Source organism: Zootoca vivipara, chromosome 11, assembly GCF_965207765.1.
Source record: "Zootoca vivipara chromosome 11, rZooViv2.hap1.1, whole genome shotgun sequence".
Lineage (NCBI taxonomy): Eukaryota > Metazoa > Chordata > Lepidosauria > Squamata > Lacertidae > Zootoca > Zootoca vivipara.
The window spans coordinates 55,339,824-55,357,063 of NC_142594.1; the positions used below are offsets into that span (position 1 = coordinate 55,339,824).

Here is a 17,240-nt window from a genome sequence, read left to right on the forward strand (position 1 = left end):
TAGTAAGTTGAACCAATCTATGAAAATCTATGAAATGCTAGTAAGTTGTAACTTGCTCACTCAAAAAAAAAATTTGGTGGCCAAAGTTACAGAGACGGATCCCTTTAACAACCTATTTGATCTCTTCCCCGTTACTTACTTATTTTTAAATACTGACGATTCCTTTGTGGTGTGGCTTTTAAAGAGGATTAGACAAATTCACGGAGGATAAGGCTTTCAGTGGCTACTAACCTTGATGACTGTGCTTAGAATCAGAACGAGCCGCGATCAGGAGAATACTGTTTCAAAAAGCAGCTGCTAAACAAAAGCCAAACCCTTAATCTGTCCACCAAATGCAGTCCTCCATAGGAGCATTGCTCCTGAAATCTTTGGCGCTGTGCCCCGACAGAGTGCATTTGTGGACAGATTAAACAGCCAGGGTCCTTCCTCCGCCCCTCTAGGTTACTGCCGTTCCCTTTCTCTGTAGATGACAGTTACAGGTAGGTGGCTGTGTTGGTCTGCTGTAGTCAAAATAAAATAAAAAAATTCCTCCCAGTAGCACCTTAGAGACCAACTAAGTTTGTTATTGGTATGAGCTTTCGTGTGCATGCACACTTCTTCAGATACTGCATGCACACGAAAGCTCATACCAATAACAAACTTAGTTGGTCTGTAAGGTGCTACTGGAAGGATTTTTTAAATTCTGTTTCAATTATAAAACAATATCGTATTTGGTTCTCACAGACTGTTCCCGTGACTTAAAAACAGCTTAGTAAATCACATATATTCTGTAAGAGATTCAGCATATACCTGAACATTAGGAAAATGCATTAGAGAGTTTGTCTCTAAGGTGCTACTGGAAGGAATTTTTTTATTTTGTTTCGGACGTTGCATTCTTCTCAAGTTTGCAGTAAGGCGCAGTAAAGGCAGAGGGCCCTATCCATTTCCTTGTCGATTTGTGACTCTGGGGCAAAGGTAGAGTGACCTAGAAGAGGAAATGGCTGAGCAGTCTGGCTTGGTAGCTTTTGGACAAGTTTCACTGGAGAGAATGCCTGGCTGAAGCTTCTGTGGAATGCTGCCCTGTAACTTGGGCTGGGTCAAAAGACATGCACACTTGTTGTCAGTTCATCAGAAAAGGAGAATTTGAAATATCTGTGGCCTGCCAAGAAGCTATTCTCTCTCTCTCCCCCACTCCACTCATACCATTTGAGTGAAGCCACATCATTGACATGCCTCTAGTTAAAGGATCAGCGGACTGGGTGTGTCCGCAGCCAGCTGAGCTATACCACCACTACCCGTATTGCTTGATTTCTCTCTCTCTCTCTCTCCCCCTGATGCAATTGTAAATAAGTCCTTCAATAGAAGAGAGGATTGTGAACTTACTTCACGTCAAAGCCTGCTCTGGGTAATCTTTTAGATGGGTGAAGAGGAACCTACTTTCTGTTGGCCAAGGAGGTGGGGGCTGTAGCTAGCGATGCTCATAGACAGATTCCAGGTGTCAAATCAAAGAGCCAATTGTATAGATTTCCAGAAAAGGAAAGGAAAAAAATGGTGGATTTGCCAGTATAAGATATGCACACACTGTGCCAAAAAGGTTCACCCTGAAAGAGACAAAAACCTCAGGTAAATGCAGGCTGCTAAGTGGGGATTTTATTTATTAGATTTACCATACTTTTCCGTCTATAAGATGCCCCCATGCATAAGACGCCCTCTATTTTGGGGGGCTCCAATTTAAGAATTGGGGGAAGCTTTTTTTTTTTGCAGAGGATTTCTCAGGCATGTTGAGCTTTTTTTAGGAGGGATTGCCGAAAATCGCTCATGCGTCGCAAACTCCGCCTCCCGTCTGCTCCATCGCCGGCAGAAGCTGCCATTCACCCGTCCCACTGTCAGAGTGGCAGCCAGTCAACACCACCCATTGACGCAGCAACCAATAACACGCACAGTAGCCGCTGACAGCCTCGGCAGCAACCAATCAAACGTCCAGCCTGTGCACTACCCATGTATAAAACGAGCCCCCACTTTTTAGCACGATTTCTAAAGAAAAAAACAGTCTCATACATGGAAAAGTAGGGTATATATATCACCTTTCATCGCAAGATCTCACTCAGGGTGGTTCACAGAATAAAACACAGGATAAAAACAAGCAAATAAGTAAAACAATACAGTGGTACCTCGGTTTAAATACACAATTGGTTCCAGAAGTCTGTACTTAACCTGAAGTGTACTTAACCTGAAGTGAACTTTCCCATTGAAAGTAATGGAAAGTGGATTAATCCGTTCCAAATGGATCCGCGGAGTACTTAAACTGAAAGTACTTAAACCGAGGTACGACTGTACTCTGAAACAATCGTTGTTGTTGTTAAGGCGTTTAGTCATGTCCAACTCTTCACCCCTCTACAGCAGAGTTTCCCAAACTCGGGTCTGCAGCTGTTTCTGGACTACAATTCCCACCATCCCCGACCACTGGGTCCTGCTAGCTAGGGATGGTGGGAGTTGTAGGCCAAAAACATCTGGAGGGCCGAGTTTGGGAAAATCCTGTTCTAGAGGGTGACAGGACGTTGGGAACTGGCTTTTGCTTAGGTAAACTTTTTGCCTGATAGGCTATGCGGGGGGGGGGGGACGACGACGACACAAAGCCGGCCAGATACTTTCTTAGCTGTTCAACTCTTCCATATTCATCTGCATCATCCTTTAAAGGCTTCACCCCAAAAACTGCCTGGGCGTGCGCCAGTTTGCCGAAACTATGATGTGTGCCGTACTCTACGACGCTGCCAACAGCTTCATCCACCAGCACTTTGTGGAGGTTTCTGTGTGCGAAGAGTTCCTGACCCTGCCCTTGGAAGACGTCCTGGAGCTGGTCTCGAGGGATGAGCTCAACGTTAAGTTAGAGGAGCAGGTAGGTGCCTCCGAGGTCCCAAGGTGGGTTGGCTGCTCATCGCAAGGCTTGCCTTCCACCTTTCCGCTTGAAAGCCAGAAGGGCTCGCAAAAAGCTAGCCGGTTAAGTTAAAGGCAGGTTTCAGTACTGTAAGGGGGAGGGCTTATAGGGAACAGCCTCCCCTCCTCAGGAGCAGCCCATCTCCCAGCAGTAATGAAAGCGAAGGGTCGGAAGGGGAGAGTCAGGAGACGGAGAGGGAGTGCCAGAGCTCTGGCAACATCCAAGAGCCACTGCTCCTCATGCAGGAAGAGAGGGAGGAGGAAAGGGAGGGTGGGACTCAGACGGGTTGCAGACCTTTCCCCCTCCCCCGACGCCGGAATTGAGGAGGAGAAAGGGGAGGAGGTTCGCAGTCCCGCGGCTCTTATGTTGGTCCAGATCACGAAAGGGGGCAGTGCCAGATTCTGATTCGGACGGATGAGACATGAAACCAGCAGCTCACTTCACTGTAAATAATGTGCACTAATAAAAACTTCTGAAAGACAAGCATGTGGAGGGTCGTTACTCAAGAGTAGTCGCAACAACCCTGACAAGTACAGTACAAGCGTAAAGAAAACCAGCAGCATAGTTGCAAAGCGGTAAGAAGGAAGGGGGTAAGCAAAACTCCCGACGACAAAAAGTATTCGAGAGACAGCAGGAAGCAAGTGAAAGGGTGAGTTCCCCACACCCTCCCCTTGAGAGCTGCAATTGAAAAGGTTTATCTTATTTCCGCTGACGGTAACTTCAAACAACCACCCTGCCAGGTCTTCTAAGAAGAGGCTGGGTCATCTCGGTGGCCAACCAAATACCGCTTGGTGGCTCCAGAGCCAGTGTGGTGTAGTGGTTAAGAGTGGCAGACTCGTAATCTGGAGAACTGGGTTCGCATCTCCGCTCCTCCACATGCAGCTGCTGGGTGACCTTGGGCTAGTCACACTTCTCTGAAGTCTCTCAGCCCCACTCACCTCACAGAGTGTTTGTTGTGGGGGAGGAAGGGAAAGGAGAATGTTAGCCGCTTTGAGACGCCTTCGGGTAGTGATAAAGCGGGATATCAAATCCAAACTCCTCTTCTTCTCCTCTGTGGTGTGGCCTCCCAGGCATCACTTGCCACGCACCATCATCAGATAAAATGCTACCCTACGCTGCCTTTTATTTATCTCACTCTTTGGCATGGTGAAGGGAAGCAGGTGGCGCTGTGGTCTAAACCACTGAGCCTAGGGCTTGCCGATTAGAAGGCCAGCGGTTCGAATCCCCGCGACGGGGTGAGCTCCCGTTGCTTGGTGCTTGCTCCTGTCCACCTAGCAGTTCGAAAGCACGTTAAAGTGCAAGTAGATAAATAGGTACCACTCCGGAGGGAAGGTAAACGGCGTTTCCGTGTGTCACTCTTGTTCACCAGAAGCGGCTTAGTCATGCTGGCCACATGACCCGGAAGCTGTACGCCGGGTCCCTCGGCCAGTAAAGCGAGATGAGCGCCGCAACCGCAGAGTCATCCGCGACTGGACCTAACGGTCAGGGGTCCCTTTACCTTTTTGACATGGTGCTTTTGATGACCGCCAAGTGACCTTAGCGGCTGCAAATCTTGAAGGAGAGTAAGTTGAGTGATCCTTCTGCCCGTAAATCATGGGCTCAACCGCTGATCTCCGCGCTAAGGCAGCTGAGAATTATTTGTGTCTCAAAGAGTGGGCTTGTCAAAGGGCTATCCTAGTGAGGACAGGTGTTTTTATGGGGGTAGATTATCGGGGGGAAGTGAGTGCGGCAGCCACAAAGGAAGTGCCTAGATAAGTTGTTGATGTAAGTGGAAGTATTTAGAGCGGTTGTGGGAGCCCAGGGGCAAGTTACCCCTGGGGGTTAGCTTCCCGGTCTCCCCCTGCTTCCATGTATATCGTTAAAGATACAGGGTTTTGGACCACATCATTCCAAGCCCTCAAGTTTGGTGTTAGAAACTTGGATCTAATCGCTAAATAGCACCTTAAACCTCGGTTACGGTTGCCACAATGGTCTGTTGAGTCACTATCCCCCCCCCTATTTCTAGGCTGATTTAGGTTTTAAAGAGAATATCTCAAAGCAGTTTCCAACACATTAAAATACGTAAAAATAAGACGTCAAATACGACAATCCAGAATGAAACAAAGTCAAGCTTCATTGAAAACATTGCAGGTCCTTCTCTTAAGTGAGATTTTGCTTTCCCCATATTCATTTGCCGACTTAATTTCTAGAGCTGCCCCATAGCAGAAGTTCTCTAGGGAGCCAGTGTTGTGAAGTGGTCCGTGTGTCGGACTAGGACCTGGGAGATCAGGGTTCAAATCCCCACTCAGTCCTGAAGCTCCCTGGGTGACATTGCGAGTCAGTCACAGCCTCTTGACCTACCTCACAGGGTTGTTGTAGGGATTAACTGGGGGGAGGGGGGCTGGACCATGGACTCCTTGGAGAAAAAGGCAGGATATAAATCAGGGGTCATCAAACTTTTTCAGCAGTCCACTGTCCCTCAGACCTTGTGGGGGGCTGGACTATATTTTGAAAAAAATAATATGAACGAATTCCTATGCCCCACAAATAACCCAGAGATGCATTTTAAATAAAAGGGCACATTCTACTCATGTAAAAACACTAGGCAGGCCCCACAAATAACCCAGAAATGCATTTTAAATAAAAGGACACATTCTACTTGTGTAAAAACATGCTGATTCCCGGACTGTCTGCGGGCCAGATTTAGAAGGCGATTGGGCCGCATCCAGCCCCCGGGCCTTAGTTTGGGGACCCTGATATAAATGCAATAAATAAGATCTTCTGTTTACCTGCTTAAGAAAGGCCAGCCAGGTGGAGATGTCAGTCGGCAATCTGGCACCCAGAGATCTCTCATGTGGCCGCAATGGGACCCACGCCAGTCGCAAAACATGCCTGGCGCCTGGATAATTTCTAACACTGCTTGAGTGTAAGCTGGGTTTTAAGCCTGAATGAGCGTTTGCACTTCAAGAGGACTACTGCTTTCATCTCTTCCAGAGTTTCCTAAAACAGGGCATCATAACCTGGAAACATCCTGAGCAGCCTTTTTTTTTATATCTCCCGCTCTGCTTCCAACAGGTCTTCGAAGCCGCTCTGGCCTGGGTGAGGTACGACCGCGAGCATCGAGAGCCCTTCTTGCCGGAGCTCCTCTCCAAAATCCGCCTGCCTCTTTGCCGACCCCAGTTCCTTGCAGACCGCGTCCAGCAGGACGACCTCGTCCGCTGCTGCCACAAGTGCAGGTGGGTATGCGAGGGCTGAGCTGCCTGTGGCAGTTCCGGGAGGGGAATCGCAACGAGGAAGCACATGGAACAGTGGCAGCCCCAAACTCAGAATCCCTTTTCCACCATGCAGGAAAAGAGAGAGGGAGTTTTCCTCAGGTGACCCGGCCAGTGCAGATTGCGGAAGTAAGCACAATGTCCTCCTCTCTCTTGTGTCTCCTCTGTCCCTTAAGCTCAGGGCAGGCAATGGGCTATGCAGGTTTGTGTCATCCAGTGTCTTGGTCCGTGTTTTTGCCCTGCAGCATCGTCAAAAGCTACAGAGAAAAGCATCCTCTTTTCTGCCCTGTTGCTCCAAAGTTCTTTCGTCTCCTGACATCCTTCTCTGTGGCTTGACCTCCCTGTTTCTTCCTTTATTTTAGGTTTTTATTTATACTTTTTAAATGTATACATTTCATTAGTTTTACAATCAATTTAACATTCCAAACTTTGGCTTCCTTCCTCCTCTTTCTGTTGTTGTTGTTGAATCATTTTGTCATGTCCGACTCTTCGTGACCCCATGGACCAGAGCACGCCAGGCACTCCTGTCTTCCACTGCCTCCCGCAGTTTGGTCAGACGCTGTCCAACCATCTCATCCTCTGTCGTCCCCTTCTCCTAGTGCCCTCCATCTTTCCCAACATCAGGGTCTTTTCCAGGGAGTCTTCTCTTCTCATGAGGTGGCCAAAGTCTTGGAGCCCCCTCTTTCTGCAGTTCCTTCAATTTATTTACTTAATATCTTCTGCATATCCAAATTCATTTAACTTACTCATTTATTTATCTACAGTAACTATATACTCTTATAAGTTATCACAATAATCCTGCTTCTGTTTTGATCTGTAAATATTCGATAAACCATTTCCATTCTTTTATTAAAAAAACTTTGTTGCCTTGATTTCTTTTTCTTCCGGTAAGTTTCGCCATTTCTCCATATTCCATAAGTTTTTGTATCCGTTCTTCCTTTACTGGGACTTCTGCTTCTTTCCACTTTGGGGGCAAGTAACATTCTTGCTCCTGTAGTAGCGTACATAAATAATTTTTTTATACAATTTAGGTAGTTCTGTCCCTATAATTCCAAAAGAAAAGCTTCTGTTGTTGTTGCTTTTTAGTTATTTTGAGCATCCTTTTCAATTCATTATATAGTGGAACCTCGTGTTGCATAACCTCCAGGTTATGGAATCTCTGGGTTACGGCCGTGGCAAACCTGGAAATGGGTTTGCCGCTCTCGTGTGTGCAGAAGCACTCTGTGCATGTGCAGAAGCGAAGCAGTCCTCCGGTTACAATTTTTTCAGGATACGGCCAGGCCTCTGGAACAGATCCCGTTCGTAACCGGAGGTACCACTGTATATCATTTCCCATTTTGATTTCAGGGACCTCGTGGACGAAGCAAAGGATTACCACCTCATGCCAGAGAGACGGCCGCACCTCCCGTCTTTCAAAACCCGGCCCCGTTGCTGCACCTCCATCGCAGGCCTGATCTATGCCGTGGGAGGCCTCAACTCAGCAGGTATCTTTCAACTCTGTCGCTTGCCAGGGATGTACGCCTAGGAAGCACCGTGGAATTGTAGAATTGGAAGGGACCCCGGGAGTCATCTAGCCCAACCCGCAGCGAGGTTGTAATCTCAGCTGAAGCGTCCATGAGACTGTCAGAAAGTTCTTCCCAATGTTTAGTCGGAATCTCCTTTCCTGTAACTTGAAGCCATGGGTTCGAGTCCTGCCCTCCGGAGCAGGAGAAAACCAGCTGGCTCCATCTTGCCTGTAACAGCTGTTTAGCTATTTGAAGATGGCTCTCCAAAGCAGCCTCTTCAGACCCTGTTTTATGCTGGCCTGCGCTGAATTAAAGTCCTGTGCTGGCAAGGGAGATTAAGAGCAGTGCCTGAACCCATTGTATATCTGGGTTGGTCACCTGGTGATTTGAGTGTCACAATCCTGTTCCGATCCAAAAAGGGGATATGTTTGCATTGGCTTCCCTGATCTCCCTAGGTCGGGCATGGCCAAACTTGGCCCTCCAGCTGTTTTGGGACTACAACTCCCATCGCCCCTAGCTAACAGGCCCAGTGGTCAGGGATGGTGGGAATTGTAGTCCCCTACACCAGTGGTTCCCAACAGGTGGTCCGGGGACCCCCAGGGGTCCGCGAGCTATGCCAGAGGGGTCCGCAAGATGCTATTAGAATAAAAAATATATTAAATATATTTCGTATGATAACAGATTTTTTGTTTTGGCCGCTTCCTGCATGAGCAGAGTCTAGCGCAAAACTAGAATTAGATAGAGGCAGTAGTTCTGCTGTATGCCGATAGGTGGCGCTTTACAAACACTCCTGTTTTGCAAAGAGGCAGCGCGCGCATTCTACTAACGCTCACCTCCCCAAGATGCTTTGCACGCGTCACCTTCATTTGTGCGCTACTGCGCAGGTACCCTGTCTTCTCCATTCCCCTCCCTCCTCCCTGGCGCGCGCTGCCTCTTTGCAAAACAGTAGTGTTTGTAAACAAAGCGTTGTTTTCGCGGAAGCTACAGTTCGCGTAGTTAAAAATGGACCGTTGGTTAAAAAGTGGTTCGTTAAAACGACAAAGGCCTACAGATGAAGAGGAAGAACTGTAAAAAACGTATAAATATAAAATATAAAAAGACTCTTAATTTGGCTCTCACTTTTTAATTTTAGGATTAGGAATTAATGGGGGTCCTTGTCACAATAGCGGCTCAATGAGGGGTCCTCGAGAAAATTTTGTTGGGAACCCCTGCCCTACACTGTTGAATTTATCTTAATGCTGCCAACGTTTTCAGGTGTGCACAATTCCCCCCCCCATATATTCAATAAAACGTTTTCCAATCTTCTCCAAACCTATGTTCTTCTTGTTCTCTAATTCTATACTTTAAATCTGCAAGCTGGGCATATTCTGTCAGTTTAAGTTGCCCTTCTTCTTTAGTTGAGACCTCGCTCATTTTCCATTTTGGGGCTAACAAAACACAGGCCGCAGTAGTGGCATACATAAATAACCTTTTTTGACACCTGGGAATTTCATTCTGAATTATCCCAACTCTGGTTTTCGGGGGGGAGGAAGTACTTTAAAACATTTTTTCCAGTTCATTATAGATTATTTCCCAATTGTTTACAACTCCAGTGGTGACCACTTTTTAAAACATGAGCAGCAAATTTCTATGCAGGCGACTCCCTGAACGTGGTGGAAGTCTTCGACCCCATTGCCAACCACTGGGAGAAGTGCCAGCCAATGACGACGGCTCGCAGCCGGGTGGGCGTCGCCGTGCTGAACGGGCTCTTGTACGCCATTGGTGGATACGACGGGCAGCTGAGGCTGAGCACCGTGGAAGTTTACAACCCAGAGACAGATTCCTGGTCCAAAGTGGGAAGCATGAACAGCAAACGAAGGTGAGTGAGGATAGCAGGTGTTCACAGGTGGGAGGGAGGAAACGTTTAGGTCTCCGCCAGACGAAATCGGAAACCACCATTTTTCAACAAAAGGGTTAATTTTAGATCAGGGATGGGGATCCTGTGGCTCTCCGGGTGCTGCCGAACTACAGTTCCCATCATCCCTGACCTTTGGGCCACATTTGCCAGGGATGATGGGGGTTGGGATCCAGCAACATCCTCAGGTTCTCCGCGCCTGTTTTAGATGCTAGAGGCAGGGCCATGATAAAGACTGGAGAGTTTCTCTGCCTCGTCCCAACAGAAGCAGCTGGAAAGAGAAGAGGAGTAAAGGTAAAGGTAAAGGGACCCCTGACCGTTAGGTCCAGTCGTGACCAACTCTGGGTTGCGGCGCTCATCTCGCTTTATTGGCCGAGGGAGCCGGCGTACAGCTTCCAGGTCATGTGGCCAGCATGACAAAGCCGCTTCTGGTGAGCCAGAGCAGTGCATGGAAAGGCCGTTTACCTTCCCGCTTGGAGCGGTACCTATTTATCTACTTGCACGTTGACGTGCTTTCAAACTGCTAGGTTGGCAGGAGCTGGGACTGAGCAACGGGAGCTCACCCAGTTGCAGGGATTCAAACCACTGACCTTCTGATTGGCAAGCCCTAGGCTCTGTGGTTTAACCCACATCGCCACCCGCGTCCCTAGAAGAGGAGTTATGGGATCTTTAATTTAAAAAAAAAAAGAGTTGTGTGTCCTTGTTTCTCAATGTGATCCTTCTACATGGTTTTGTATGTTTAGTGTTAATCTGATGCATTGTGACTTGCCGTTGTTTTTCTTGATTATTGTTTAGTAATTCTTTATTGCAATTGTTAAATTGTTATTTGCCGATGCATAATTTTACTGTTTACCATTATATTCTAATCGATTGCAGTGGAACCTCGGTTCCTGAATGCCTTGGGAGCCGAAATGTTCCGGCTCCCGAATGATTGAAAACCAGAAGTGATTGTTCCGGTTTTCGAATGTTCTTTGAAAGCCGAACGTACGTCATGGCTTTCGATTGGCTGCAGCCAACCAGAAGCCGCGCGTTGGTTCCCAAACCGTTTCAGGAGTCGAACGGACTCCCAGAACGGATTAAGTTTGGGAACCAAGGTTCCACTGTATTGAACATTGCTTTATTTGATATAAGTTGTTTGTTTGAAAGTTGAAAGTTAAATTTTTATTATGTCTTTTTTAGTATCGGATCAGGTTGTTTTGGTTTTTTTGTTCAGCTAATAAACCACCTTATGGGTAGCAGCAGAGAAAGGTAGTATACAAATTAAAAGTAATGAAACAAAACGGAATCTCTGGTAATCTTGCAGCACTTAGAAGAGCCTCACCTTTTACAAACTGTAAGGGGGAGGGATTACAGAGAACCCCCCCCCCCATCAGAAGCAGCCCATGTCCAAGCAGTCATGAGAGCGAGGGGTCTGAAGGGGTGAGTCAGGAAACGGAGAGGGAGTGCCAGGGCTCTGGCAGCACTGGAGAGCTCCTGCTCCATAGGTGGGAAGAGAGGGAGGCGGAAAGAGTGGACAGGAATAGGTCAGACAGAAGACCCGTCCCCCCGACGCCGGAATTGAGAAGGAGGAGGAAAGGGAGGCGCTTCTCAGTTCCGAGGCTTTTATGCTGGTCGAGAACGCGGAAAGATTTAGTGCAGGAATCTGACTCGAGCGGGTAGACATGAAATGAGCAATACGTTACACTGTAAATAATGTGCACCAATAAAAACGTCTGAAAGACAAGCATGTGGACGGTTGTTACTCAAGAGTAGTCACAACAAACCCTGACACAAACATATATGTGCACACCTTCCTGTATCTGTGTTAGGAAAGTGCTCTGGGTGAATGTCAAGCTGGATTCATTAGCTTCGATTGGAGCCCTGAAGACTCCAATTTCCATCAGCCCCAGCCAGCACGTCTAGCGGTCAGGGGTGATGAGAGTTGGAAGCAGAGCAACGTCTCGAGGGTCTCACCTTCCCCCCTCCCCGGGTCCAGACGGTATGAAGTCCAGGAAGGCCGGTACTGTCCCTCAGCCAGCCAGGCGACAGTTCCGGTGGGTCCAGAAGAGGTGAAAAGGAAAGCCCTTCAGTGTTTTGCCATTCCCACAAGCTCACCAGACACGCCAAAGGGTTCAGAACAGGAAAGCAGAAGAAACTGGGCCATAGCGATTAGACCAGGGAGAAGTGGAACCAGCCTGTAAGGAAAGCTCGTTGCCAAAAGCAGTCTAACACCTGGCCCTTGTTTCAGTGCCATGGGGACAGTTGTGCTGGATGGGCAGATATACGTCTGTGGCGGATACGATGGCACCTCCTCCCTCAACTCCGTGGAAGCCTATTCACCTGAGACGGACAAGTGAGTAAATAATAATATAATAATAATATTATGTTTAGGGAAGTTTTTAATGTTTGATGCTGTACTGTTTTTAATATTCGGTTGGAAGCCGCCCAGAGTGGCTGGGGAAACCCAGCCAGATGGGCGGGGTATAAATAATAAATAATAATAAAATATTATTATTATTATTATTATTATTATTATTATTATTATTATTATTATTACCTGCCCATCCAGCTGGGTTTCCCCAGCCACTCTGGGCAGCTCCCGACAGAATATCAAAAACATCAAACATTAAAAACTTCCCTAAACAGGGCTGCCTTCGGATGCCTTCTAAAAGTCAGAGAGTTGTTTATTTCCTTGACATCTGATGGGAGGGCGTTCCACATGGCGGACGCCACCACCGAGAAGGCCATCTGCCTGGTTCCCTGTAACCCAGGCAACAGGCAGACTCGGCCCTCCAGATATTTTGGGACTACAAGTCCCATCACCCCTAGCTAACAGGACCAGTGGCCATGGATGACGGGAACCGTAGTCTCAAAACATCTGGAAGGCCTAGTTTGCCTATGCCTGCTGTAACATCACTTCTCTCAGGGAGGGAACCCCCAGAAGGCCCTCAGAGCTGGACCTCCATGTCCGGGGTGAACGATGGGGAGAGAGATGCTCCTTCAGGTGTACTGTGGAATATGTCTGGACATCTCCTTCCTGCCTCTAGCAGCCCAGACGCAAGGTGTGCTTCGAAGCATTCACCTTAAACCTGGCTGCCACTCACTTCCTTTCATTTTCTGGTCTCTTGGAAAGGTGGATGGTGGTGACCCCGATGAGTTCGAACCGCAGTGCAGCTGGCGTTAGTGTATTTGAAGGCAGGATATTTGTATCTGGCGGGCACGACGGACTGCAGATATTCAACAGTGTGAGTTTTTTTGCTCGCCGCACCTCTTAACCTTTTTTCCGTTATGCTGTTTCTTTCCTGCCTTCTCTTGAGGGCTTGTGGCAGGCTGTGACATCCTTGCTTTCCACTCTTCCGACAGCCCTGTCAGGTAGGCTGGGCCGGGCAGTAACAACTTCGATGCTGTAGGTTTGCACAGAGGCTCCAGAGCATGAGTCGGCAAACTAAGGCCTGGGGGGGGGGATCCGGCCCAATTGCCTTCTGTATCTGTCCCACGGACAGTCCGGGAATCGCCGCGTGGATCGGCGTGGGGATTCTGATCGTTTGGGCTGCACCATTCCCCACACACCATGGTGGCGCCTCCTCCCTAGAGGAGGAAGGAGGCTGGGCTTTGTTGACCGACAATTGGCTGAGCGCCACTTTAAGCAGCCCCTCTCTGGAGCCAGCCTTATGCGCCGCTCATCGTCCCTCCGCCACCACCAGCCCCTGCCGCTCGCAAGGCACGGGTAAGCAGCAACCGGCTCATATGGTGCTGTGGGGAAGGGAGGGGAGAGTCGGGGGGGATTTTTTCTCTTCTCAAAATATAGTCTGGCCCCCCACAAGGTCTGAGGGACAGTGGACCGGTCCCCTGCAGAAAAAGTTTGCTGACCCCTGCTCCAGTGTATGGAAAGGGGGCATGACCCACTTTCGTTCTGAAGGACAGAGCCAGTGAAAAGTTTCCTTGGCAGAAGCGTTCGGGTCGCTCTCTAGTCCCATTGGCCCTGCTGTGCATCGTGACTGTGATCACCCAAGAAGGCTCTGAGCACTAAATAAAACATTCCCCACCCCATGTCCCCTTCCAGGCTGTTTGAATTTGCTCTGCTGCTTTCCAGATTCCAAATATCTGGTTTTTAAATCTTGGGACTCAGTCATCCCTCACTGCCAGGGTCATTTAAAAATGTACATCAAAGATACTTAGTTGATGCCTAATCATATTTACACAAGCACAACTTTACAAGATAAAATTTGGTTGTCTGCAGGTCCTTCCTTGGGTATGGTATTTGCAGACAAAACCTAAATCTGCAGCTTTGTAATGTCTTGGGACCCACCCCCCCAAATCTAGCATCAATCATCATCATCATTATTATTATGATTTAAGATTTGTATACTGCTCTATACCCACAGGTCTCAGGACGGCTCACAAAAAAAATCACATTATAAAAACACAAAAGACATAATTAAAATAAAAATAAAAACAACCCATGCTGTCCTAGAAAGCCTCATAAAAACATGGGTTCGGAAAACTGAATAGTTACAGAGAAAAAACTGATGTCTCTGGATCAAGTTCATCAGTTTTGTTGAGATAGTTTCAGCTGGATTTGGAACACATGTGCAATAAACTTTGTTCCCGTTTCGAATTTCATTGTGCTATCACCTTCCTCGGTGGGTTGTGCAAACTGCTGTTCTGAATAATACTTTTCAAAGGGTGGGGTAGGGGGCGCTGGGGATGGGTTTGTGAAACCAAGGGGGCAGTGCGCCCCCCCCCCCAAAAAAAGTTTGGGAAGGTGGCGGTAGGTTGTCCTGTCGGGTTTGTGCTCGCTTGCTCTCCTGACTCCCTTGCCCTCCCTTCCAGGTGGAGTACTACAACCACCACATGGCTTCGTGGCACAATGTCTCCAGCATGCTCAACAAGCGCTGCCGCCACGGGGCCGCCTCCCTGGGCAGCAAGATGTTTGTCTGCGGCGGCTACGACGGCTCCGGCTTCCTCAGCATTGCCGAAGTGTACAACTCCATAGCGGACCAGTGGTACCTGATCGTCTCCATGAACACCCGGCGCAGCCGCGTCTCCCTCGTGGCGAACTGTGGCCGCCTCTATGCCGTGGGAGGCTACGACGGACAGTCCAACCTGAGCTCCGTAGAAATGTATGACCCTGAAACCAACCGCTGGACGTTCATGGCCCCCATGGTGTGCCACGAGGGAGGGGTTGGGGTGGGCTGCGTCCCGCTCTTGACTATCTGAGCGGAGGCCGGGAGGAGGCACGGGGGCCTGTGTCGTCTGCGAGCCAGGACTTCCAGAGCCGGGAGTCCCGCCTCGGAAGGGGTGATCTGCAAAGAGACTCGACTCCTACCTGGTGAGGTACATCGTTTCCAGGTGCTTGGGCCATCGTCATTTGGGAAGCGCCCAAACAAGCCCCGCGGCAGTTGAGCGGGGTCCCGCAGTGTCACGAGAGTTTGGAGATTTCAGCCCGTGTGAATGAAGCCTCACCCACCTCTTCCGCCTGGGCTCTGCCAAGCTCCCAGCTACTTTATGCCTGTTTCCTTCCGTGCCTCCGCTGATGCTGCCTTGGTCCCCTTGTGATTGTGTTGTGGGCGTAATCCTAGAAGTAACGAGATGCTTCTGTCGTCGTACCCCTTGAAAGCTGGAAAGGGAGCTGCCTTCTCTTCTAGGGCGAGAACAGTACATTGACAAGGAAAACACCCATGTCTTATTTTGTGGTCAACACAGAGGTGCAATTATCCCCTCTCCCCAAAGCAAAATGAAGTAATTTTCTGCGGAGAAACACAGTTCAGGAAGAGTCTGCCCTTTCCTACACCTGGCCACTAGGTGGCGCAGATGCACATGCAAAGCTCTGTTTGATGGGTTAAGTCTCCATTTGCTCCAAAGACAAGGATCGTTCCCCTCTTGCGTTCTAGCTGCATGCAGAAAGCAAGAAAAGGCTCTCATGTCTTCAGAAACAAAAAGGTAGGGCCACAGTGCAAGGAAGGCTTCGCAGCCTTTTGCCACCGACCCACGGCCAAGGAGAAGGCCGTGCCATTACAGGCTCTGTGGAGCTTTTGGGATGAGACCTGCCTCCCCGAAGTTCCTGGAGGGTTGTACCTTTGCATGCCAGAGGTAGCGTGTAGCATAAGGGGGCCCAATCCTGTCTCTGAAGAACAACGAAACAGCAAATCAGGAGGTTTACAGATTTGTGAGCGAAGGGGCAAAAAGGCCAGAGAGAAACATGTGAGTTAGATGGTGGTCCATCCTCATCTCCCCTTCCCCCCCCCCTAAAATTCTCAGCTGTTTATCGGCACAGAGGCTACTTGGTTTTCAGACCAACCCCTTCCTTACTCAAAATCTAGCTCAGGCATCCCCAAACTTCGGCTCATGGGAGTTGTAGGCCAAAACATCTGGAGGGCCGCAGTTTGGGGATGCCTGATCTAGCTTCTACTCTGTCCTCCGTCTATGCTAAGCGCTATCAGGTTGCCAAACTTCAAGCTGGAAAAAGCTGTGTGTCTTCCCTCTCTCTCCACCTTTCAAGGAACAGGCATCATCAAAGCCAAATTGAGGTACTGTCGAGTGCGAGTGAGTGTGTGTGTGTGTGTGTGTGTGTGTGTGTGTGTGTGTGTGTGTGTTTTCAGAACCACTGTAGTTTAACACAGTGGCAATGAGTCATCATTCTTCTGCCTGAACATTACCACCACTCGAGTTTTGCACAAAGATCGAACGGCCAGTTGGATCCTCTGAAACCCCCCTCCTTCTCCCCCCTTAAGTTAAATGGGCTGTGCCCCTATCCGTAGGTAGCTTTTAAATACCTGTTAGAGCTGCTTCCATTTTAAAAAGGACTCCTGCCACCTACACTCCCGTTGGGGCAAAAGAGATTCCGACCCCCGGCCTTGAAATGAGACGTTTCACACAAGTGGCTCAGAGGAACTTAACTCAGTTGCAAGACTTGCGAGTTGAAAATTGCAGAGGGAGGTTGTCGGGAGCGAGTGTTGAATTACGTAGGCTGGACGCGCTTGGGATTTCCGTAGCCTGTGATTTTGTGCATGCCCTTCATCCATGAACAGTATTGTGAATTTCCATAACCGCCAGGTGAAAACCGATTTTGGGCAGAAACTCGAAACGACGTTGAGAGTCCTGGATCGAGAAGGGGCTTCTCTGAGTATAACGGCAAGCCTTTCCGTATAAACGTAACAAGGCCATCCACTTGTGTCAATGTGAAATCATGTACTTTAAAAAAAAAAAAAAGTGTTGTCCGTTCTTGTGGTGGTTGATGAAATCCAAGGCAGAGTGAAGGTTAGGTGACGATACCTCTGCTCTCACTAGTCCAAATATATTTAACTTGAAAGAAACTTTATTTCTCAGCTGCTCGGTTGTTCTTTCCTATTTTGTGAATGTGGCTTGCCTTCGGCATATTTTGCCTTCTTTTCCCCCCTGAGCCGGTTTACTGAAATAATTCACATGGATTCAGAAGCCGCCGTAGAATTACATGTCACATTCGCTTTTCCATAACTCTAGATAAATGAACGTTCAGGGCCATCTAAGTGTGGACGTTCCTCTGCATGGTACAGCTGTTTGACCTCCTGGCCCAAACTAGGCTTCGTCACTGCCCTTGTCCATGTCCCCCTCCCCACCTTGTCCAGTGACTCTCATTCCTGTTTTGAGCATTCACTCCCAAGAGGAGGAGGGGTCTTCAGTTCCCATACTGAGTAGCAGCCTTTGTGCTCTTCAAG

General features: G+C 48.6%; 1 protein-coding gene across 2 annotated transcripts in view; it reads left to right on the forward strand.

Moving 5' to 3' along the window:
- The window catches only part of KLHL18 (kelch like family member 18), a 43,639-nt gene extending 26,780 nt beyond the window's left edge, over positions 1-16,859 (forward strand). The window contains exons 4-10 of one of the 2 annotated variants that reach the window (XM_035129108.3): positions 2,677-2,875; positions 5,969-6,129; positions 7,513-7,649; positions 9,291-9,528; positions 11,792-11,896; positions 12,677-12,788; positions 14,377-16,859. In XM_035129108.3, the coding sequence (XP_034984999.3) occupies positions 2,677-2,875; positions 5,969-6,129; positions 7,513-7,649; positions 9,291-9,528; positions 11,792-11,896; positions 12,677-12,788; positions 14,377-14,763 (1,339 nt within the window). In that variant the 3' untranslated portion in view covers positions 14,764-16,859. The remainder of the gene's footprint in view (positions 1-2,676; positions 2,876-5,968; positions 6,130-7,512; positions 7,650-9,290; positions 9,529-11,791; positions 11,897-12,676; positions 12,789-14,376) is intronic. The other variant, XM_035129109.3, reaches the window with a different exon arrangement.
- Positions 16,860-17,240: the final 381 nt, after the last annotated feature.